This window comes from Protopterus annectens, chromosome 2.part0 (genome assembly GCF_019279795.1).
Source record: "Protopterus annectens isolate FY-2018-M chromosome 2.part0, PAN1.0, whole genome shotgun sequence".
NCBI classification, from domain to species: domain Eukaryota; kingdom Metazoa; phylum Chordata; order Ceratodontiformes; family Protopteridae; genus Protopterus; species Protopterus annectens.
Genome location: NC_056728.1, coordinates 780688505 through 780714685, shown reverse-complemented (window position 1 = coordinate 780714685; position 26181 = coordinate 780688505). Strand labels below are relative to the sequence as shown.

The 26181-nt window shown below is 41.0% G+C and overlaps 1 protein-coding gene across 1 annotated transcript in view; it reads left to right on the top strand.

The window, feature by feature from the left end:
- DENND4C (DENN domain containing 4C) overlaps positions 1 to 26181 on the top strand; it is a 2492302-nt gene that overhangs the window by 1114679 nt on the left and 1351442 nt on the right. Inside the window, exon 15 of the mRNA XM_044061083.1 lies at positions 14067 to 14195. Coding sequence (XP_043917018.1) covers positions 14067 to 14195 — 129 coding nt within the window. The remainder of the gene's footprint in view (positions 1 to 14066; positions 14196 to 26181) is intronic.

Genomic DNA, 26181 nt, shown 5'->3' with positions numbered 1-26181 from the left:
CGACGCACGCTGACGGACATTTCTGATTAAATCACTGCAGTGATGTCGTACCTGCTCATATGTCCTATTATGCGTGCCTATGTAATTTACCCGACGGGCCAGGTCTTGCCACAGTGCAGCCCTCTCCTGCTGATTCTGGCTGGTGCGGGAAAAGAGTATTGCATAATCCCGCACCAGGCTCTGCTGTATCTCCTCATCCTCAGCTGTGGAGTAAGTGGGATTCTGCGGGTGAGCCATGTACCCGAAAAAGAAAATAACCTGATATCAGCAATATATGTCAGCAGAATTTGGCACACATACTACACATGCTACTCGACTGTTATGATACAACATATCTCACATATATAGCATCTGTCTGTCTGTTGGTGGATACACATGTAAATGACCAGGTATCAGTGCTCAACCAGCAACTGTGCAACAGTACCTGGCACACTCCATACGACATACTACCAAATCCCAGCAGTCAGAACACTGATTCAGGTCAAGAGCACCTCCTCACTCTGGGGGTTTGTATCTAGGTACTGTATGGCCTACATCATCAACTACTGTGAGCTGACCACACACTAATTGCCCTGGATATACATATCCCACCTCCACCACCAGCACAAACGACTATAGTGAATAACATTACAGATGCAAACTTTACACTTTGTAACAGTGACATGGTATCCTTTCAGCCCACTGGGCCAGTGGCAGATACAACCTACAATGCTGACCCCTACACAATTGCTTTCTACAGACATCTCCGAAAATGCATGGATCATGCAATCCCATATATGACCAAGGCACTCTCCACAAAGGGACAGCATCCTGTCTGGTGGACCCCAGCCATAGACAGATTGTATTACAGAAGATGGAAGCTACTGCAAGACAGAGCATAATTCCATAAAGGGAGGGCATGTCTGAGCAGCACTAGTAAGGATCTATTTTCCATCACACAAACATCCATGGGCAACTTTGAGAGGGAAATCAAGAGGGACACTACAGATAACCAGAAGGCCTTCTTCAGTTATGTTAGCAACCTGGTCAGAATCCATCCAATATGTCCAGAGTTAGTACACAACAACAAATATTCCACTGACACCACAGATATTGACAACATTGTGGCAGACAGGTTCAGTGCAGGTGTTACCCCGCCCTCTCCCCAAAATAAGACATAGTTATCCCAGCTGACTGTAACCTCCCTGTCATCACAGATGTCCAGGTGAGAGCCGCCCTCAGGAAAGCAGAATACACAACATGACTGGGACCTGATGGTATCCCCAGTTGCATGCTTCATAAACTCTGACAGGAGCTAAACACACATATAGAAGTGTCATGTAACACTAGCCTGACTACAGGATATGTACCTGTACACTGGCGCACAGCAGCAGTGGTTCCACTCCACAAAGGAGGCACCTCAACATATCAATACAATACAATACAACACAATACATTACATTACATTACAATACAATACTATACAATATGCTATTGCCCCTGGGACTACAGCAGCATACTGTTCTGCTACCCTGACCATTGTGACACGTGTTGTGATGGTACCTGCTGCTGTCACACAGTTACACAGGGTGACTCATATGGCATATTACCTATCTGACTAACATTCAGCAGGGGTATGTGTGACATGTACTCATGGGGAGTCTTGCTTCTTAACACTGGTTTATTGCAGGGTATGTCTTATCTGTGGGTAGGAACGTTTACCTCCACATGTGCTCTCTATTGCAGCGGCATGGACGACACACAGCAGTCATTTAGGTTGTGGATGGTGTGAGGTGTTACTATGGTTGTTGGACATCTGTCATGGGTGTGACTTCACGTATGTAAATCCGGGAGTGGTAACCTCTATGTGGGTAGTATATGTGTACTCTGTGGTGTTGTCAGTCACTGTGCATTGGTAATGTTTTTAAGTGCATTGTCACAGTGTTGTACATGTCACTGTGTCCTTCTCCATATCTGTAGCTGTCATGTGAGGTCCATACCATGGCATCCATTATGTGATGTGGAGGGGTACACAGACCTGCATGTCCATAGCTGACACACCATGTCTGCTGACACATACCATGTGCAGGTATTCCAGGAATAGTGTGCCACTGTGAATATCATTGGGGCCACTATTGTACACATTTATGACCCTTTTCACCCCTGACACATGCAGTGGTGGGCAGCCAATCACATATCTGGTGGTTACTGGTGTAGGTGATTTGAAATGTGGTATGGTACTCCGGTTTTGACACTGGTGTTCAATCCATGCCTTTGTCACCAGGCACCTGTTGTAATACATCTGTACACATGTGCCTCACTCAGAATTTATATACATCTCTCTCTCTCTCTCTCTATATATATATATATATATATATATATATATATATATGTATATAGATATATCTATATGTATATAGATATATCTATATGTATATAGATATATATATATATATACATATATATATATATCTGTATACATATACACATATATATATTGATGTACATATATTGCTATAGATGTGGAGGGGGGGGACACAGAGGGGGTGAGAGTGACAGAGGGAGTGGGACAGGGTGTGTTGAGGTCGTCATGTACAGTCATACCTGTAGATAGTCAGATCAGTCTGTCTATGTATATGTATCTACATATATCTATATCTGTATGTGTGCATTACATATATATGTTGGTACATATTCTATCTACATCTGTCTATGTATTCCTACATCTCTCTCTCTGTATGTATACATATATTCATATCATACATATATATATATATATATATATATATACATATATATATATATATATATATATATATATATACACATATATATATATATATATATATATACATATATATATATATATATATATATATACATATATATATATATATATATATATATATATATACACATATATATATATATATATATATATATATATACACATATATATATATATATATATATATGTACATATATATATATATATATATATATATATATATATATATATATATATATATATATATATATATATATATACATATACATATGTTGACATACATACGTATCCATGTGATAGACCGGTATATCAACATGTTTGTCTACCATACTGTATACACACACTAACATACTGCTAAACATACATAACTGTGAAACCTACTTTGTACATTGCACTACAACCTACAGTCAACCTACATTGATATGTGCACATAGATGCTCTCACATACAAATGTATGTCCAGCCTTCACTGATTGTTGCTGTATGTCCCCTGCCCTTTACACATCTTCATATACATATGGATACAGACCAATGACACATATGGAGGTTTCACAGTATGTAGACCTTTATAGTATTACTTTACATTACCTTTGTTTGTCACAGCTGCTTGTGTTGCCATCTGGTTTTCTGTCCTGCTGCTCCACTTCCCAGTTGTCCACTTTCAGGTGACTGTTGCTGAACAGTTTTGTTTGTGTCTGCTTAATTTCAATTTTCTCTGTCTCTGTCTCTGTCTCTGTCTCTCTGTCTGTCTGTCTGTGTCTCACGTCCTCCTCAGGGTGCAATGAAAGTATTGCATGTGTGGACTGGGAATACAGCATACTTTTGTAGGTATCTGCATATGCCCATGTGATGGCCTCTGCACCAATTGTTAGCCAGCATTTGCTAATTGCATGCAGCCAGTTGTGTACTAATTGTGCAGTTCTCACTGTGATTTCAGAACAGTGCTATAAAAAGGTATGTGAGATGGGCGTAGCCCTTTCAGATTTTAAGGGCAGGGACCGTGCTGTTATGCTGTGGACAATGTTCTGTGAGTGTAAAGGTTGGTATCTCTCTCATTTCCAGCTGTGTTGTAGATTAACATTCCTCCATTCATTTCTCCAGTTTCCTGTACTAACTGTGTATGTACACTGACACCTACAACTACTGTTAATGTGTGTGTGTGTGCTTTCCTTTCACTTTTGCTTGCACTTTGTTGCTAAAGCTTCGATATTTTCCCTTTACAGTCACTACTTGTATGCCTGCTAGGTGTTCTGACTGTAGTGTGCTGCTGTAGCTTTCCTGTTTTCCATGTACATTCACACCTTGGAATGCTTGCTATATCTGCTAGGATGTTAAAGCATGCAGTGTGGTCTGGCCATGGTGTGGGCCTTGACATCTATTAGGGTATTTGAGTATGCTGCTGAGCAGGCCCCAGAGACTTTCAGGTTCATCTGTTATCTGCCTCATGGAATGGTACATATCAGTGGGGTACACCCATTAAATTGTCTGGTGTGCTGCAGTTGTGACTGTGGGTTAGCATGAGCATATGTATTACTACACTTATTCTGCCATGCAAGTGGTGAATACTTTCAGGACTCCATAGTTACCATTGCATGTGTTGTTACACTTTTCTGCCTACTGTTTCTACATTTCACATGTAGTCTGTGGGGCATCCCTGTAAGTCATTCACTGTTGCTGTGTCTAGGCTCTTAACTATTCAAATATGGTAGTGTCAGACCTCTCATGTGTACAAATATTTGCAGGTTGTCCACATTTCTGACTCGTATTTTGGTCAATATCTCATGCACAGCTTTTTCTGGCAAATCACTCTGGGCTCAAGTCAGAATATAGTGACAAACATTCAAGTTTCAGACTTCATACCCTTCCAAACATCCCACAAAATGCAGACCCTGTACTCTCTGAACTGTCTGTGTTTGTTGTAACATTATTTGTAATGTGTCCCTGGTTTTGGGCCTTTGCTCCACATATTTTATTACTTGGTCCGGATGTGTTCCTGTAAGAGGTTGTGGGGTATGGGCAGTGATTATCCTGCTGTGAGTACTTGCAAGGTGCTATAGTGACATTATTACCTACTAGCTACCAACTAGCATGGCTGTTTCTGTTCACACACTACTGTTACGGAAATCCAGTAGTTTTGACAGTAATTCTAAATGGCATGCTTTGTTTACTACACATCTATATTCCCTTTACATTCATTCCTACTATTACATGATATATTTATTTTAGCACAATGTTCTTGTATAATAGTCATGGCTTAGTGGTAAGTCATGCAGACTACTGTTTCCAAGGTCCTGGGTTCGGGACTGCCAGTGGGATTTTATTTTGCTTCTGAACTGACTACAGGACCTGTCAATCAAAGTGACTAAGGCACTTTTAAGCAGTTGTAACCGGGTTAGCGCTGGTTTGCGTGGAGCTCACGCATGTGCACTGGCGTCTAGCTCCGCACACCCGCTTACAACCGCTTAAACTTACTCTTGCGCACACCCGCGCTACTTTCTTTGAAAGAAATGAAAATGGGGAGACAGGAAAGTGGTGAAAAAGGGGTCACAAAGAGGGTAAGACAGTAGGGAAACAAGCTTGGGTTTTGCCGGAGGGATATAGGTAAGTCCCATAGCTGCCCATTCCTTCATCAGCAACAGCTGTGCATATGTTTGTAATTTGGTGTGACATTTGATACCTTCCACCCCTGAGAGAGGTGTAAGGACAACAGTGATACTTGTTGTACAGCCAATTGTAATTGATAGTTTCCATGTCTGGTAGACATATGTGCGGAATGGGCAGCCTATGTATGGGGCGTAATTTTTTTGTGGGTACAGCGTGCCCTTTTTTTTTTTTTTCAGGTGAGAGTGGTATGTCAGGTGAAGGAAGGTCGGTACAGCTGGGGAGGTAGGTTGGATAGGTAAACAGACAAGACAAGATGCATACAGGGGCGGTGTATGACATATGTGGGGGGGGGTTACACAATTGATGGGGGCGGAGGTTTGGATATCCATAGCCCATGAGCCCACAGATGGCAACAGTGGAACTGATATCCCCACCCATAGGCAGTTGCCACTGTTCCTTCACTGCCCAGGATGGTGCTGTGCTGGGGGCTGTGTAGGCCAGGCAACAGGCATGCCCGTAAGTTGTGCCACCCGTGCCTCAAGCTGGCGTAGGGGGTCGAGAACAGAGTCCCGAATCTCCCTACGCACCACAGTCCGGATGCTACGGAGGGTGAGTTGTGGTTCTCCTCCGGCCACACTTGCAGAGGGGGGGCGAGCCCCATCCCCTGCAGTGCTTCCACCCGCAGGTGGCACAGGGCCACCAGAGGAGGGTCCAGACTTGGCACTAGTGCCAGCTGCACTCGCCACTGAGGTGGGAGAGGTGGGTCCGCTGGAACCCGCCTTCCCTGTCGTCCTATGTTTTGCATTATGTCATGACAGTTTGGGTTAGTGACATATAATACCATTCACAATTAGTTGTAACAGCATGCATTAGTATTCCCATTAACCAAACACCCAGATATTCACACCATTGAACAGCGTGCATAACACATGCATAATTTCAACAACCATACACAGTCCAACAACATGCAGGGTTAATTGATGGCAACAGGCCATCAGGTTTGGATGTATGAACAGGGCAGATGCATCAACGTTCATGCAAATATATATGGTGTTAATTGTGATTGCACATACCATTTTCACGTGGAATGGGTTATATGTGGTTATAGGGTGGGGTGAAGAAAATAATATTAACACCTTCGAATACCAATACATATGCTGTATAGTTCTAATAGCTACAGATATATACACACTACTGTTCTAACTACAGTTTCCTATATGATAACTATTTCAACTTGGTGATATGACTGTTACTGCAACATCGGTATGCATTTTATTGTTGTTCATACACATTTCATATCTAGCTTTGTTCAGCTACATCATCCTGCTACATTTGCTTTATATAGCTGTAGACAAGTTTGGATGTTTGGTATATCAGACAATCATACTATCTGCATATTGCAGACTGAGAGCAACATGTCCAGATTTTGGGATACACATTCCAGATGCAGCAACAATTTGAACAGATTTCGCTGTTTGTTTTTGATTCTCACATGCATTTCATTCTGTCTTGACTGCAGTATACTTTATTCAGGGGTTATTACTACTGTATTGCTGGATTCATGACACTTTCTCACACTCTCTCACTTGTTTTCATTTTACTATTCAGGATGGTACTTCTAGGCTTTATTGACATGTTTTCCCTGTAGTTATTACAATCCTTTCCAGCAAGTCTCACTTCTGTCATGTTTCAGTATTTCAACAGGGATATATTTCACACATGTGATTTCATCATCTTCTGCAGCTATACTTTTCAGTCTTCTGCAGGTTGTGTACTATTTTCTTACAGGTGGGACATTTTTATTTCAGAGTTTGTCATTTTCATTTTTCTGTTTGGCTTACAGCCTGAAACACACTTTTGTAATCAAGCAATACTTGCAGACACTTTCACTTGCACATTTTATTCCTTAGTGACTACACTGCACTCTTTTGCTGACTGTCATACTTTTATATTTCTTTACAGTTACTGGTAGTGGATTACTGACCTGCCTGGTGGTGCAACCGCACCAGCCTATCGCCATAGGCTCTGCGGTTCGCAGAACGGACACCTGCAGCTGTAATATAAATGAAGTAATATTGGAATACACATCTCCATAATATCAGCTAGTTTAATTTCTTACATACATAATTAAATGTAACTTACTCAGTAGTGGGGCTTTGGGCATTTGCCGGGCCTCCTGGATCCAAAGGTTCAGTTGGTCCTGCTTGCGTCTCTTCAGGTCTGCATGGTGGTGACGGACCTGCTCACCAGTCCTTGGAATCCCTGTGGCACTGGTGAGATCATGAGCCAACCGGTCCCACGCCTCAGCTCTGTATGCTCCCCAGAGGACCTGGCCCTGCATGAGTTGGGCCTCATGATTGTGGACTAGGAGCCAGACCATGTACCTGGACTTCTCAATGCCCCACCTCTGTGCTCGAAAGCAACTACCCTCTCCTACTCCTGTCATTCTGCCTGCAGTTCAGTTCTACAATTGTTTATGCTGTGTATTCCTGCCTATTAGGCTTATATAGTCCGTTTTTCCCACACATATCTGTGATTGGCCATTTTGGAATTGTATCAACTTCAGTAAACCTGCATTGTCATGCTCCAGTTTGTATTCATTCCTATATATTAGCTATTGCATTTCTAGGTACTGCTGTCATGGCTTAGTGGTTTGGTACCTTGACTATGGTGTATAGTATCCTGGGTTCGAACCTGGCCACTACTTTTTATTTTTCATGACTGTCTAGACATGCTGAGGGGTGTGTCTGTGTAAAGGCAGTTTTGATACGGCTTGCTCAACGTTGCCCGTCGGTTAGCTTGTTTGAGCGGTGCGCAGCTCCGCGCAAACGGGGTACGCTGGTTTAAGTTTCATTTGGCTATCGGCACGCATATTACGCTCAGCTGAGCTAGGGGCACTTACATTCAGCGTGTTAAACCACTGCTCAGCTACAGGCACTCATTTTGCACCAGTTAAACCACTGCTCATGTACGGGCAGATGCACTCACCCTGTTAAACTGTAGCTCAGCTATGGGCACATCTGGCATTTTTTATTCTTTTATATTTTTTCAATATAAATGGCCTATTTCATTTCATTTTACATAAAATGTGGTTTTATGTGTACATATTTGTCAGGGACTTGTTTCGTGCTTATTTTGCTAAAAATAAAAATTGGTGTTGTGGGGGCTCGAACCATGAATGCCTGCTCTTCAGCCAACATCTCTACCGCTACGCTATTGCTTCTTGGCTTACTTTGCATATTTAGTTCTTATATGCTTTCCCACTGACTGCTAACTGTAGCTGTGCTACTGGCATGCCCGCGCAAACGAGCGCACTCACGGTTAAACATTTTTACAATTTAAAAATATATAACATGTTTGTTTATATATTTTCTGTTCATAGTCTGTGGGGGCATGTGTTGTGTTGTGTTCATTCATATTTCCGTGGACTCTGTCGTGGGTGTTTACTTTGGGCACTTTTACTCTTCTGGGGGCGTGTCCGCTTACAGGGCTCGGCCTACCGACACTCCCCCTACTGTCTTACACGGACCGTGTTAGCCTTAGGTGTGATTCAGCATGCTCTCATGAATATGCAAAGCATGCTGACATCACTCCGTTTAACTGCAGCCTCCGTGCAAGAGTTATAACTCTTACACGGAGGCTTCGTGAATCCTGCCCATTATTTTTAAAAAAGTAAGCGTTTTTTTTTTTCTTAAATAATGTCATTGTATAATAACAATAACCAACTGTGTGGTTGTGGTATATTGAAATGTATCCACGGTTGGCTTTATTTAATCACTCCGGCTTTGCCCTCATGATTAAATCACACCAGCCATGGGTAAATCTTCAATGTACCACACCACATTGTTGGTTATTGCTTAAGTGATCATTAAGACCTGGAGAAAAAAGTTACCCCAACTTAATAATCCTACTTCTTTTTGTTAAGTATAGAATACCTACCTAGTTTGTTAGTTCTTTCACCCTGGATTTTAGTGCTTTGTATAGACATGCTTTTAAACACAGTGCTGCTATATTTAGATTTGAGTATTGATAAAATCCGGGGTGACAGAACTAACATACTTGGTTGGCATACTGTACTTAAGAATCAAGATGGACTATTAAGTTGGGTGGACTTTTTTCCCCAGGTCTTAGTAATCACTTATGATTAACCAGTGATATTGTGTTTTGCTTGTATAATTTTAGTATGTAAGGATTTGCATTACATATGCTTTTGTTGTCACTGAGGAAGGCATTATTTGCCGAAACCGGTCTGATTTTGGGTGCAGTGCTTTGCACTTCACCTTGTTGGTGTTGCCACAATTTAAATAAACTAAATTTCCACTCATTTGGTGCTGGCCTGTTTTTCTTTGGATATTTGCTTTTTTGGCCTTTGCATCTGCCGTACTGGCATAGCTGATTCTGTTTCTGCAAAAATAATTCCACAGTGTTGGATATACCATGGAACACAGTTAAGACAGTCATCAAAAAGTGGAGAAAATATGGGACAACACTGACATTGCAAAGAACTGGACGTCCCTCCAAAATTGATGAAAACTGGTCAGGCAGGCTGCCAAAAGACGTACAGTGACAGTGAAGGAGCTGCAAGAATTTCTGGCAAGTACTGGTTGTGTACTACATGTGGCAACAATCTCCCGTATTCTCTGTCTGTCTGGACTATGGGGTAAAGTTGCAAGACGGAAGCCCTTTTTCACACAGAAAAACATCCAGGCCCGGCTAACATTTGCAAAACAATACATCATCTCACAAAAGCATGTGGGAAAATGTGTTATGGTCTGATGAGACCAAGGTTGAACTTTTTGGCCACAATTCCAAAAGGTACGTTTAGCACAAAAACAACACTTCGCATCACCAAAAGAACACCATCTCCACGGTGAGGCATGGTGGTGGTGGTGTCATACTTTGGAGTTGCTTTTCTTCAGTTCGAACTGGGGCTTTAGTCAAGGTGGAGGGAATTATGAAGAATTCCAAATACCAGTCACTTTTGGCTCAAAACCTTCAGGCGTCTGCTAGAAAACTGAAGATGAAGAGGAGTTTCACCTTTCAACACGACAGTGACCCCAAGCATACATCCAAATCAACAAAATAATGGCTTCACCAGAAGAAAATTAAAGTTTTGGAATGGCCCAACCAGAGGCCCAGACCTAAATCCAATAGAAAATCTGTGGGGTTGACCCGAAGAGGGCTGTGCACAAGAGATGCCCTCGCAATCTGACAGATTTGGAGCTCTTTTGCAAGGAAGAGTGGACAAATATTGCCAAGTCAAGATGTGCCATGCTGATAGACTCCTACACTAGAAGACTGAATGCTGTAACTAAATAAAAAGGTGCTCCAACAAAGTATTAGTTTAAGGGTGTGCATGCTTACGCAAACAGCTTATTGCATTTTTTTTTTTTTTATATATTTTTTTCCCCTTACAGATTTATTTGCTTTTCAATTGAATTGTACAGGTTGTAGGTCACATTAAAGGTGGGAAAAGTTTTGAAATTATTTATTGTGGTCTCATTTTTTATATCACAAAAACCTGGCATTTTAACAGGGGTGTGTACACTTTTTATATCCATTGTAAGTTAGACTTTGAAAACAGTGACAAGTGTACTTGTTTCAGGAATACAGAGAAGTAAAGATGATTATACTCTTACAGGATACACAGGAACTCTGCTTTCCTGATAACTGTGCTCTTTTATAAAGAAATTAGATGATTCTCCTTATTTAGTCTTCAGACAGACTCCTTTCGTTCCCAAGATGCATGCTGGAACAGATCTTAAGTCATTACTTTACCGGGAAAAGAGCATAGTAATACGTCTTACGAGTGTTAATTGTAGTAGAATCCTTTACCATTATTAACTAAAATTATATTTGTAGGAGATCATATGCCTACAATCTCTCTAAACCTGATTTTCTGGTACACCTTGTTCTCTGGCCATTTGCTACTGAGCAGTCTATAAACCATTCTTTAGAGTGGCAGCAAAGTAATCTAGGGTGTATGCCAAGGAGCTCACACATCATTTTCCCTCTTTACGTAGTGGCATTCTTTGGCATTGTGATGTACATAAGAGTATGTGCACTTTTCTGATAGTCCTGCTTCCCCTTTTTATTGATGGTAAGATGTACATAAAAATCTTTTAGTCTCCACTGGTGGGGGGCAGTTCTGTGGAGATGGGACCACCGAATCCTCCTTGCATGGAAGAGAATAAAGTAAGCCTTGCCACTCCACTATCTTCCCACCTCCTCCTACTCTACTACCCTTGCTTCCTGAGCCTGATTCAAAACTCAAAGCACCAGTAATATGTTTGGATATCTGCTGCTTCTGCTTCAGGGCAGGTGTTTACCATGACTGACTTTTGCAAATAGTATTTGCTACTATTGCAGTAGTCATCATTTTGCATTGATTTGTGTGCCATTGGTGGAAGGCTGTAACATGATGGTATACGCTTTCTCACAGCTTTTAAAAATTTTGATTGTAAAGCATACATGAAGTATATTGATAGTAACCTAGTATGTAAGCATCGGGAAAGCTGCATTGTACTGAAAGTTTGGCTATAACAATGTAAATACTGTCTCCTTACCAGAGGTAGCTTCCCCTTTGAAATGGCTGAGCTGCACTGGGCGAGCAGTGTTTCAGATTTGCACTATATCTGCTTAACATTAAGCACAAAAATGACACTTCTTTAAGTTGCTTAGCTCTTGATCTTTTCCCATTTATGCTAATCCATAGGGGATGATGTGCATTGTTTGCCATGTTTCCATTCACTCTTTCCATCTGTAGTTGAGAGCTCAGTAGCAGTCCTTTACACCATTTTGCTTAAAGTGTTTTAATAAGGCTTAGTCATACCCCACCAATTGTGAGATCATGCAATTAGTAGCTGTTATATGTATGTGGATGCTCCTGTCCATAACATGGCAAACTGTGGAGAGCTGGCCCATCAAGGATTTTTTAGGTCGATTACATGCTGATGTTTCACTCACTCTGACCCCCCCCCCCCAAAAAATAAAAATGATAGCTTTTCCTTTGTCTACTTACTCCATCTCTCCAGATCACTAGTTAAGCCTGCGCACTGACAACTTAAGTGGATACAGTAAAGTCTCACTTAACTGGCACCCATGGGGATTGGTAAATGCCAGTTAAGTGCATGTTCCAGTTGCTTGAGATGTGCTTCGCTATTTTTGATTGGCTCGTATGCTGGCATATGAACCAATCAAATACTGGTTGCTTGAGTCCAGGCTAACGGCACTTTTACTGTACTTTGTTTCCAAGGCAGTGAACCTCTGTTAAACTGTTTGTGTAAACCAAAATTGAAAATTTCGTTTCATAGCATTTTTTTAAACAAGAAACATCTTTATTGAATTATCACGTGTGGCATAGGCAATCATGGATTTGCATAAATAAAAGCAAATCATATTGATAAATTTTCAGTTCCAAACATTGTAGATTACATATAATCTTCTACAGTCATTGTCAGTTAAACATTACTTGGATCCAAACCTCTCAACCTCTTAGAGCAAGAAATCTGGACAAAGCCACCAGTAATGGGAGACGAAGACCCAAAAATAGGGGCACTTTTTAAATATTGTTCTTTCAAACTTAGGAAATTGATAGAATAACAGGTTTTGCATTAGCAAGAATTTTCCAAAGTTTAAGAAGTCTAAAATGCAAATATCTGTCACTATTTTCTGACTTAAGCCCTCAATAATTTGCTAGTGATTTGCTAGAAAATACACAATTTTATGAGAAATGGACCAAAAATATGAGGCAAAAATCTGAACATTCTGCGAAAATTTGTGCAGTTGAAAGGTATGCTTGGATCAGTTAATTTCTGCCTTCCCTAAAAACTCATTCCTGCTTCAAAACATTATTCTCTATGTATTGTTCCCACAGTTCCCGTTTTTTTCAATGTAATTTTCTCCTATCCTTTTCTAAAGATCCTACTTCCAGTTTTTATCTCAGCTACTGGTTGGTTTGGACTTTGATTTCCATTTTCAAATAACTGCTTTTTTGTCAGCCACTAGAATTAAACACATCTAGGCAATTCCGACACAGCTCAAAAAAATCCTTTCCTAATTTGCTCACTCAGTATTTCTGACAGAGTAATCTGTGGGAAGTCTGCCAACTTATTGCATTCCCAGAAAGTATGTTTCTTATTACCTCTTTCTTCCCAGTCACACCTCCAACATTTGCGACAAATTTTATAGCATTTTTTTTCTATTGGCTATTGCTCTTAGACAAGTGTTAACAATTTGTGGTTTGTACCTCCTTATTTGTGCCCCAGTGGGACTTGCTAGAGTGTTATTAGGCAATATCTGTGACCAGATGCGTGTAACAAATCACAGCTACTCTTGATTTATCCTTTAATAAAACTTAGATTTTTCTAGTTCCTCTGTCCTTTAGTGTCTTCGTATTCACATGTGTACATGCAAAGGGTGCCCATTTTTCAACCCAGTTTGTTTTTACTGCTTTGACCGAGCTAACATTTTTCCTGCCAACAGATTCGGTACCCATGCCATAGTACAGCAAGCTGCATCTAAGAAAATGTTTGATCCTTCCTTTGGTCTTCTTGTAGTGTTTTTCAGGCATTTTGGTATCTTTGTCACTTGTTTTTTGAGAATTACTTGTAGTAGTACTACCACAACAGTGGCAAATTATTTGGCATATTTTTTTGCTTAAGATTTGTGAACATAATGTTCTTGTTTTCTTTAAGGTTTGCTATCGAGTTGTTATGCAGCTTTCTGGATCGTGGTCCAACCCAGTTTTAGCTGTAAGAGTACTTTATGAGATGAAGACAGCTGGAGTTAAACCAAACGCTATCACCTATGGCTATTATAATAAGGTAAACAGTTTTGAAATACTACAGTATAATATATATGTTGTTTTCTTTTAGTTTGTAAAACCACATAGCCTTTTCTTTTGCTACCCATGTGTGTTCTGTTCATAGTTATTTAATACCCAGTACAGGACAGAAACATTTGGGGAGTTCGTCAGCTTTGTGCACTATGAAGTAGTACTTCTGACTTTTTAAAATTTTCATCAGCATCAAATTCAGCTTACAAACAAATGTGTCAAATGCATAAAACCCAAAACTAAGAAACAACAACAATTGTGTCAAGGAAGCAAATGGTGTGGAGTGCACTGATGAAAACCAAACAAGCCCACAAATTGTTTTAAATGCAATTTTTTATTGTGGGCTTGTTTGGTATCTTAATGCACAGTTGTTGGCATCTAACTCAGTTTCTTTAAAAAAAAATATCAATTTATATATATATATATATATATATATATATATATCACTTATGAAACGTCTTTCTGAAGAAGTCTTGATAATAAATAAGACGAAAGCTCTAAAGTTCTACAAGAGTTGTTGGTGTGATTTACTATTTTTTTGAATGCTTTTATTGTCACGAAGTTCATTTCTTAGTTAAAATTTCTTCTCTTCGTTCAATTTTTTTGAGTGCGGTTAATTTTAGTTTTATATATATATATATATATATATATATATATATATATATATATATATATATATATATATATATATATACATTTATTTATATATATATATATACATATATATACATATATATATATATATATATATATATATATACATTTATTTATATATATATATATATATATATATATATATACATATATATATATATATATATATATATATGTGTGTGTATATATATGTATATATGTATATATATATATATATATATATATATATATATATGTATATATATGTATATATATATATATATATATACACACACACACACACACACACACACACACACACACACACACACACACACACGGTTCATTTTGCCAGCAGTGTATCCTCATTTAAACAAGCAATGTATTTAACCATTCTAGCCAAGCTCAAATGGTAAACTAAGCAAAGGAGAAAAAACAGAATGCATCTCATTCGCATGCAGTATTTATGTAGAACTTTAATTATTCTGCTATGTGGTTTAAAAGTAATCTTAGTGCGTGCCTGCATAAAAGGAACTCAGGAGTATTCCTGAATTTGCGTGTTTTATTAGTAACAGCAGTTTAGAACTGTGGTGGTGGTGCTGCGGTAGCGTTGTTGCCTCACAGACGTTGCCTGTTGGATTCTTAGTTAGAGCATCTTCTGTGTAGCGACATGCGTGAATGGGCGTTCCTTCATTGAAGGTTGTGTGTTAGGCCTGGCAAGCCAGCACGTAAAAATCTACTGCCAATGATTAGCGGGCCGGAGTTCCGCTGTGGCGACCCCTAACCGGGAAAAGCCGAAAGACACAACAACAACATTAGTAACAGCAGTTTAGAAATGTACTGTTAAAATTTATGTGGTTCATCAGACACTGATTAAAGTTTAGCAATGCCTCTACTTTTAAGCCTTTGAAATAGTTGATCTGATGCCATTTTCATTCGTCAACTGTTGGATATGGATCCTACACTCAAATCCAACTCGGACGCTTTTTCCAGATCATAGGATTCTTGAACTCTTGGGCTCCTCCTTTTACCCACAATGCCACACCAGCCTAACATGCTTCAGATCTCATTTGCCGCCATCGCAAACAGATGTGGATTAGGAGCTCTTGAGCATTGTTTTTTCATAGTCGATTTGTCTTGCAATATGAGTGAGTTTAGTTTCTTTCATTATCTTAATACTAACTTGTGTTCTCTGTCTGTACTCTTTATTCCTCCCTAGTTACCCTTTTTGTCATTTCACGTAATTTTTTCTCTTCTAACATACTTTTTTGTTGTACTCTGAGCACTTCTTAATTCCATAGTTGGTAGTCTTTTCTTTCATTTTATTTGTATAGTACCGTTAAATACCATTGTTTGTACTTTTACCTCTGTTTAAAATAAAAATTCCTCTCAACCCTTTTCTGCATTTTTTCATGTTATTTTTTTTTTTCTTGTTGGAAAATGTTGGATAAACCTTCTGGTTTTAAAAAAAACATGTTTCCTGTGGGCACAAGATTCCAAACTTTAATGTCCACAAGAAATGTATATACTGTTTGGGCCCAAAACATCTGGAGATAGAATGTGACATTTGTGTGGGCTTTAACTCTATAGAGATTTAATTGATAAGAAGAATAAGCTTATTTTGGGGGGGGGTCGTCTTCCTTCCAAATCCTCTCCTTTGGTTGCTGGGGCTCAAACTCCCCAAAAAACAGATAGCAAGGGCGATTCTCTTCGTAAGGACAAGGAGACTTGTTAAAGGTCTTTGATTTTCCTTCCACCTCTGAGACACCTGCAAAACTTTTGAAAAAGTCAGATCTGACCCCTTTGGATCCAAAGCTTCAGCTATAAAAATCTCCTTGGATCTACAAGCCCGCCTCTTATTTCAGAGGGTATCTTTTCCAGGTGGCTTTCTCCATTTCTTGAGCAGTCGTCCAGAAGACATTCTAGGTCCTCTTCAACATCTTCTTCTCTCCAGTCCTCCAGGAGCCTATCCGAGGTAGATGTGGATAAGGATGGCGAGAAAGTTTTCTTAGGGTGGAGATTCAAATAGGAGTTCTTTTGTCTCCAACCCCATTGGGTCTTAAGAGCCTCCATCGAGTCACACCAGCATTGATTTCTCCTTTTCCACTGCTTCCTTTGGTTTTGTTGGATCCAAAACCCCTGGGGGATGTCTTCCTCAGATCTGAAGATCTTTGCTTCTTTGATGGCTTCTGTGAGTCTACTGGCACCGAGCACCTTGGAGCTGGAGGACTCTCGGAACCAAAGCATCAGCACCTTCTCAGTGGTTTTGGATTTGCCTCCAAAACTGTCGGAGTTGTTTCTTCCCCTCTGACCCTCAACATTAGCTAGCTGTCTTGTAGTTGGGTCTGTATTAGAACATCGAAGTTTCACAACTTCAAATGTTCTAATATCGACCCCTATTCAGCAAAAGCTGAGAACATCAAACATGCAGAACAGCAATTTTTTTCCTAGGGAAAAAATTCACTATTCCGAAATGCGCACACACGACACAAGCACACCAAACAAACAGCAATCTACACACATACACCTAAAGTCTTGCATCTAACCTTACACTAAACTGTACAGATACCACTAACTATCCACTTACCTTAACCCAAACCCTAACCCTAAGGTCTGTCACTATCACACACTCACCTCACCCTAACTCACCTACCCCGCCGTAACCCTCAGGTCCACAAAATCGCATACTTACCTGACCCGCGCCCTAACCCTCACTTACCTAACCCACGTCCAATCACACACTTACCTGAACCCGACCCATAACTTTCCACCACAACGCTGAAAATAGCGAAGCAACAGAAACAGACAAGTGAATTCTTTCCCTAGGAAAATTTTCGTTTTGTCGTTTTGCTATTTTCAGCGTTCGCTGAATAGGGGTCGATATTAGAACATTCGAAGTTGTGAAACTTTGATGTTCTAATATAGACCCTTCTAACTACCTCCTTGGGTAGAGTGCCTTCCGGGCAGTGGGAGTTGTGATCCAAGATGGTTTGTTATTGGAACTGTTGGTTTCTGCCTCCCGTAGGCACTCTACTTTTGAGGTAGTAGAGAGAGTTTTTTTCTGTGCTTAGGGAGCAGAATGACCCTATCCTCTTACATTCAGACTTCATTCTTAAATTCTGTTTTGCGTTTTGAGCCTCGATCATCCCTTCTACCAGGACAAGTCAGTCCAAGCTGGTCTCCAGTCCACCCATCAAGGTATTGTTATCTCTTCCGAGACTACCGTGGAGCATCCCACTGAGGAGGTCCCTTGAAGAGAATGTGCTAGAGGAGGCACTTAGATTCCCCACAAGAATCTATCACTGAGGATGCTGATTTTGATTTGGGGGAAGCATCCCCCCCAGATCACCACCTGATGATGTCTCCTTTGGAGACATCTTGGAACTCCTTCAACAAAGAGGTGGTTGGTCTCCCGATAACTTTTCCCAAAAGGAATCAGTGTTTCTGGAGGCTTACAGGTCTGGTCCATCTACCTCTTGGTTGACTCCCCCCACACACTGATAAGTATGTAGATCTGGTCTCTTGGCAGGCGTGCAAGTTACCAGACACCATCGACATATTCGCAAGAGACCACATAAAATCCTTGCACCTCTAAAAGACTGACTACACTAGAGGAAAAGAGTACCAGTTGATGCCGTATTTGTTACAGCACCCACAAGAAAGGAGCTAGTGGAACAGAGTTTTTATCCACCCTCCTTAATAGGGGCACTGGACAGGTTTGGGAAGCGTGTCTATGCATCAGTGACCTTTGCTTTAATTTCTGTGAATTATTTTGCACATTTTACCAGACTTCAAAGTGATTTGATCAAGGAGCTTACCAGATTTCTTTTGGGTTCCATGTCCTCCAAGGAAGGTGAATACCATCTCCTCACAGCTGACTACCCTTCAATCTATTTCTAATTCCTCCATGAGGTTAATCCCTCATGCTGTCCGAAGGTATCAGGTGGCAGGTTCAGACATTTCCATAAATAAACTGTACAACAGAAGGAGGAAGCTACTTCATGATAGAGCAAAATCCCTAACAGGGAAGGCATCTCTGATCAGTACTAGCAAAAAATTACGATCCCTCATAAAATCCTCCAAGGCCAGCTTCGAGAGAAAAATTGCACAGGACACCAAAGACAATCGTAAGGCTTTTTTCAGTTATGTTAGAAACCTGGGATGCAACTCCCAGACTTGTTCTGAGTTGATTCTAAACGACAAAAAATACACTGAACCCACAGACATCGCCAATATCCTGGCAGACAGGTTCAGTGCAAACTTCTCCACCCCCCCCCCAAAAGAGCAAGTATCTATCCCGGCAGAGGGCTGCCTCCCAAACATCTCAGATGCTCAGGTGAAGGCTGCCCTCCAAAGCAAAACACTGCTTCCATGGGACCAGATGGCGTCCCAGGTTGCATCCTACATGAACTACAAGAGGAACTAATCCCTCAAATAAAACAGCTATACAATCTCAGCCTCACTACAGGATATGTGCCCACAGAATGGCGTACAGCAACAGTGGTCCCACTCCACAAAGGTGGAGCCTCTGCGGACCCTGGAAACTATCGCCCCATAAGCCTGACTAACTTAGTCTGCAAGGCTATGGAGAGGATCATCATGGAGCTCATAAACAAAGACATTGGGGACCTACAGACACTAGATCCTACCCAGTTTGGCTTTGTCAATGGCAGATCCTGCCTTTTGAACCTGGTTGACTTTTTTAGTCACCAAAGCCATAGATGAAGGGAAGGTTGTCCACACAGCCTATCTGGACCTTGCAAGGGCATTTGACACAATAACCCACTTGGGCATCATAGATAAGCTATCCAGCTTAAATATAAACCCCTATGTCACAAGATGGGTCGCAAACTGGCTCAAAGACAGAACCCACAGAGTGAGAGTTGCTTGGAGCCATGTCAGACTCGAAACCGGTCACAAGTGGCGTCCCACAGGGTTCTGTCCTGGGACCACTCTTGTTCGGTATATACTTTTCCGAGGTACAGGCAAACGTGGGAGGACTATGGCTCACCAAGTTTGCAGACGACTGCAAACTGGGCGCCATAATCAACTCTCCAGCTGACACAAACATCCTTCAAAAAGGTCTCACAGAGACAGATAACTGGTGCCAGCACCATGGTTTAAAGCTAAATGCCAAAAAATATATAGTCATACCCTTTGGCAAAAACAACGTGCCCACAAATTACCACATAGGCGGAAACCCATTAAGTACAGAGAAAGTTATTGGGGACCTGGGGACCCTAGTTGATAGCAATCTCTCCTTTGAAAACCACATTGCCAAAGTGGTTAGAAAGACCTTCTACATAGCCCACCTCATCACGAAGGGTTTCACATCTAGATCAAGAGAGGTAATCGTGCCCCTTTATTCATCCCTCATCAGGCCCATCATAGAATACAATGCCCCTTTTGGGATGTACCTTACCCGACACCTACAGCAATTAGAAAGACCCCAAAAGTATCTCACCAAGAGGATCAAGGGTCTCAAACAGATGCCATATGCTGCTCGGTTAAAAAAACTCCAGCTCTACTCAGTTGCATACCGCCTACTTCGAGGCGATCTATGCCTGACATACAAAGCTATGTCAAATCCAGAATTAATTGTCATGCTCCACCTCAGTAAATCTAAATCCCTTAGAGCCACATGCTCGAGGGACTTGAACCTCAGCACAGAAATAAATAGAACTTGCTGGAGGGACAGGTTCATAACCCAGAGGCTCCCTTCGCTCTGGAATAGAATTCCAGTTAATGTGAGGCAGAGCACCTCACTGAATCTCTTCAAGAAGAATCTCGATAAGTGGATGAGGGATCGTAGGTTTGTCCCAGGGATTACTCCCGTGTCACTATTAGACAGAGGCACAGTAAACTAAACCTTAAAAAGGGCACAGTATACTCAAATCAAGGGATGGCGTAAGCCATACAGAATCGGGCTAGGCTTATAATTGCCCCAGGGCAGATAGCCTAGTATGAACCTATAAGGAGACATGCCTGGATGAACTTGTATGATTTTGTGGAACCATTTAAATCTTCTTTCATCATTGCACCCTTTGATAGAACCTCACTTTTTGGCCCCAAGGTAAAAGAGACTCTCTCCAGGTGTGAAAAAGAAGGAAAGCCCCTGTCTGCTGTGGATGTACGTTTTTGTACTTCTTTGAGGTCTTTGTCTAGTTACTCACAAGGTTGTAGAAAGATGTGGTTCAAAAAATCCGAGGTTCCTTTTCAAGAATCATGTAGAGATATTTTCACCAGAGGCAGAGGGGGAGATCAAATGGAAGATGCCATCCCGTGACAGAGGTGGTCTGCATAACCAGGGATCTAGATACTCTTTCTCAGACAAATTGTATCAGCTCTCCTAAATGGAGACATGACTAACAGTCTGTGGAGGCAATCAGGGGTTGTCTGTCCCTGGACCAGAAAGCCTGGCTAGATGTCGCAAAAGATGTATGGGTGTAGAGGATAATATCCAAAGGTCATATTATAACATTTTTCCAATCTATTCCAAAAAAGATCCCTGATTTTCCACCCAGTCAGAGGGAAGCAGCTTCCCTAGAGATAAATAAAGCTGCTAGATAAAAAGTAATCCAAGCCCCTCCCCCCAGACCAGAGAGGATCTGGAACTTGCTCAAGATTCTTTTTAGGTGCCAAAAAGCAGGGGACTTGATACCAGTTTTTAATCTCTGTATATTAAATCAGTCTGTTCAGTATACAAAGTTATGAATGGTCTCAGTTCAGTCCATTCTGTTGTTTCTTTACAAGGTTGAATAGATGTGCCCAGTAGATCATCAGGATGCATGTTATCACATCAAAATGAGCAGGTGCTCCAGAAGTTACTTAAACTTCCGTTTGGGAGCCAGTCATTACCAGTTCAAAGTAAAGCCCTTTGGTCTCACAGTAGCCCCCAGGGTGTTCACCAAATGCGTGGTAGTTATATCAGCTCAGTTGAGACTGTTTGGATTCCAAGTGTTTCCGTATCTAGATGACTAGCTTCTGACTTCTCCAACCAGCATCAACTGATTCAGACAAGGAACTGCTTACTCAAACTGTGCTCTCTTCTGGGAATATCAGTCAGTTACAACAAATCTCAACTCACGCAGACTCAGTATGTAGTTCATTGGTGCTCATCTGAATGCAGTCACTCAAACACCTTCTATTCCTCTGTGCTGAACATGCACCATTCAATTCCAGGTCAAGAAGATAACTCCGAATTCTTCCCTTCCAGCACAACTGATGCTTGAAGTCTCGGGCTCCATGGAAGTGGCAGTCACACTTGTTCTGAATGAGAATCCTTCAATGGACACTCAACACAAAGTGGTCTATTCTCCAACATCCATTATCCACGCCAGTCAAGATTACTCAAGCTTGTAAGAAGTACCTACTATGGTGGAGCCACGTCAGTCAACTCCACGAGGGCCATCTTTTTGTTCTCCCTCAAATGCCTTTCAGCTAGGGAGGTGGGGTGTGGGGCATTTTTGGGGACGGTCAGTCCAAGGCACGTCGTCTTCTGAAGATGCTAAGACACACATGTCCTGGAAATGAGAGCTGTCCACCTAGCATTGCAGGCCTTTCAAGGCACACTCCCATTTGGGACAGTTGTGAATCGTATGGAAAATGTCAGTGGTATGGTGCATCAACAAACAGGGGAACCAGATCTTACCCTCTTTTTCAAGAAGCTGAGAGACTTTGTCAATGGGCAACCTCTTTCATACTTTCTAATAGCAATGCACATCCTGAGAAAACCCAGTGTGATTGCGGACAAGTTAAACAGGTCCATTATGATGACTCACGAGTGGTCTCTTAATGTCCGTGTGGTGGAGAGAATATTCTGTCAATGTGACCAACCATGGTGAGATCTGTTTGCGCCTCTGCTCAACAGCAAATGCAGCATGTTCTTTGCCCTGACCCCCCCCCCCCCCACCACCACCACCGGGGGAGTCACTGAGAGGTGCTCTACTTCATGCTTGGCCCACTAGTCTTTATTGTATTAATCCTGTTACCCTCATTCCCAACATTTCTACATAAAGCATCCCAGACTGAAGAGCACTGTTATCCTTCTTGACCCGTACTGGCCTAGTCAGATTTGGTTTCCTTCCTCTTGCCTAATCTTCTGCATCCACCATAGATTCTATTTCCAACTCCAGATCCCCCTGTCTTATCTGACAGACATAACTCATTCAGACTTAGCAGGCCTTAAGTTGACTGCATGGGTTCTCCAGTTACATTGATTGCTAGACAGCTTAGGCTCTCCTCTCTGTCAGTCACATTTTATTATCTTCCCGTAAAGCTTCCACCAGAAATATTTAAAAGAGTAAATGGAAAAGATTTGTTCGTTGTGCCATAAGGAAATCAGACACTTTTTCAGCACCACTGTCAAATGTCCTTGACTTTTTATAGGTTCGTAGGTAGATACTAGGCTATCGGCCCAAGGGCCTACGCAAGCCTAGCCAACAAGGTTCCCTGGCTTAATTTTCAATGAAGGTGCTAGTTCCTCAGCTGCTATAGTACAATTAGCCATTTCCAACTGCCATCTATGGTGAAATAATTCTACCTTAGCTTTCTCTAAACTTTGCAAAGCCTTTCTAAGTGGAAACTATTTACTAAGACCTCCATTAAAGGAACCTCTACCCCTCCTTGGGATTTTAACATTGTACTTCAGGCCTTGACTCCGCTTCCATTTGAACCTTCAGCTAAACCTGATCAAAACTTTTTGACCTGGAAGACACTTTTCTTAGTTGCTTTTACATCTGCCTGAAGACACACTGAATTTCAAGCTGTGTTCTCTAAAACTCCTTACTTAGTTTTTCATGAGGATAGGGTTTCTTTACGGACCAATCCATCTTTTTTTACCAAAGGTGGTTTCCAAGTCTAAAATTAATCAGGTCATTAATCTACCAATGTTCTTTCCAAAATTTTTGAACAAATACGAGTATGGCACATTTGTTAGATGTGCACAGACAACTACATTTTTACCTTCACAGAAGTAAGGATCAAAGAAAGTCCAAGCAATTGTTTCCTTTTCTTATTTAAAACTAAGCAAACCAGTGTCTGAGTTAGTCAAGTTACTCTGGTGAAATGGTTAACGGATTGCATTTCCTTTATCAAAAAGTGGCCTTACCTTTACCAGAACCACCCAGAATCCACTCCATCAGGTCTATGGCAACCTCATCAACCTTTTTGTCCGTAACTTCCTTGGATGATATCTGTGCATCTGCAACTTGGGCTAATCCTCATAACTTTATTTCTCATTACATACTGAATCTGGTCTCTAGGGGAAGATCCACCTTTGGCTTTGCAGTGCTCAGGAATATCCTTCCTTAGAGTACTCCCAGTATTTAGGAAGCTGGGGACTCTGTCCCAGCAGTTGAGGAATGAATAAAAATGTGATTAAAAAGTTATGTACTCACCATAATGTTCCATCTGTGTTGTCCATTTTCGTTCCTCCCCAACTTCCCACCCACCTATCCCCTCCTTGTTCTACTTTTGGAGAGAGCAAAGAGTATTGGAGGAACCTCTGTTCCTTGTTTGAGCTCCAGCTTCTTTTCTTATCTTATTTTCCACTGCTCTGTTAATCAAATGGACAGCAAAGTAGATCTGTAGTATGTTAGTGGGGCATTGTGGGTGAAGGGAGGAGCTCGAGAGTTCATTAATCCTGCCATCTGGAAGAAGCAGCCAGTTTAGATCTGAATGAATGGCTAACACAGTTGGAACACTATGGTGAGTGCATGCTTATTTTATGCAACTGAATCTATTGCACTGGCAGATGATGTTTCCTGGGTAGCGTGTGATGACCTGATGAATGTTTAGAAAAACAGCACAGTAAGGAACAAGGAAATCATCATTAAAAATGAATGAGCTACATTATCACTTCACTTTTTTGCTTTGGTCTATGGTTTTGAAACTAGGCCAAGAGCAGTGTGGTGTACTAGAAGTTTCCTGTATTCTTTAGGAGTTTGACATTGCTGTTGATAGCTACTTCCTTCTGTTTAACTCACATTCTTGTGCTGCTGTAGTACATAAGGACAGAAAGAGGTCATATATATTTTTCTTTTGTATAGTCTGTCCTTATTAACTGGGGGTGGTACTACGTGGCTGGAGGATGGTAGCACTGTTTCTCTTGCAGAAAGAGTGGTTTAAGAATGAGTCCAATAATTACAGACTTGTTAAACTCATTTCTAGTCTAAGAAAAATCATGGAAATGCTCCATATGGCAGGTTAATGGAGTTCTTGAATACTTTTACTTTGGCTGATGGTAGACTTGACTTTGAATGGCAGCTGTGCAAGTCTAACTTGATTAAAATGTTTGTATAAGCACTGTAGTGATCTGGAAGACCGTCTTGTGTTAGTGTTTCATGGGAGGTGTGTACATGTCAGAGCAAGTCCCAGAGAGGTAATGTGGATTAGAAACTCAGTGTATGCAGAAAATATTTGTTAGAGGACAGATATCAGGAGATAAAAGTCAATAAGCAAGTGACACTAAGTACTAAAACTACCCTGTATGGTATATTTGTATCTGATATAGCAGTGGGTGTAGAGAGTTCAGACTATATACTAATATTAGGCATATTGGCATGCTACTCAAACAGTGGGGGCATCTCCAGAGGGACATGTAGTGGCTGTCATTGTGGACATAGAGATGGTGGTTAGAATTTAGTTGTTAAAAGGTACAGAGTTTTGCATTTTGAAGGTGGAGACATGGAAGGCATAGTCTCATAAGAGTGGCTTACATTTAAAGAAGACTGAGGAAGAAAATAAACCTTGGCTCTAGATGACTGTCACTGTTGGTGACACCTTTCCCCATGTGCAAAAATGGGGAAATGGGTTATGGATGGATGGAAGAATAAAATAATGCAAGGATAGTAACTACCTTAAGCTGGATCATACTGTGCATTGTTAAAAAGACAGTGGGAAAATTCAGTGTAATAGTGTGTATAGTGTAAGGAGTGGATTCCAGAGATGAAGACATTATCCTTCTGCTGCGCAAGTGCTAGTAAAACTGCATCTCAAGTAGTCTGTGCAGTTTTGGTGACCACATAATGTAATGAAAATTAGATTGGTAGGAGATGTACAGTGAAGAGTTAATGTAATGATGGAGAGTGCTATATAGTAGCTTGGGTATGAGGAAGAACTTTGAAAGTTGTATATTTACAAAATCAAATCTTGTTTGGAACAGCTGGCAAAGAGATTTTTCTAGTTACCTTTGAGAAAATACTGTTTCGTTGAGAGCAGTAGTTGGTCCCTAGAGTATCTTACCTGAAGCAGTGGGTATACTGTAATAATTCATAAGAATGAATCAGAGCAGAGTTGCTTCGGACTGAACAAGGAAGGATGGAACTTTATCAAGGGATGCT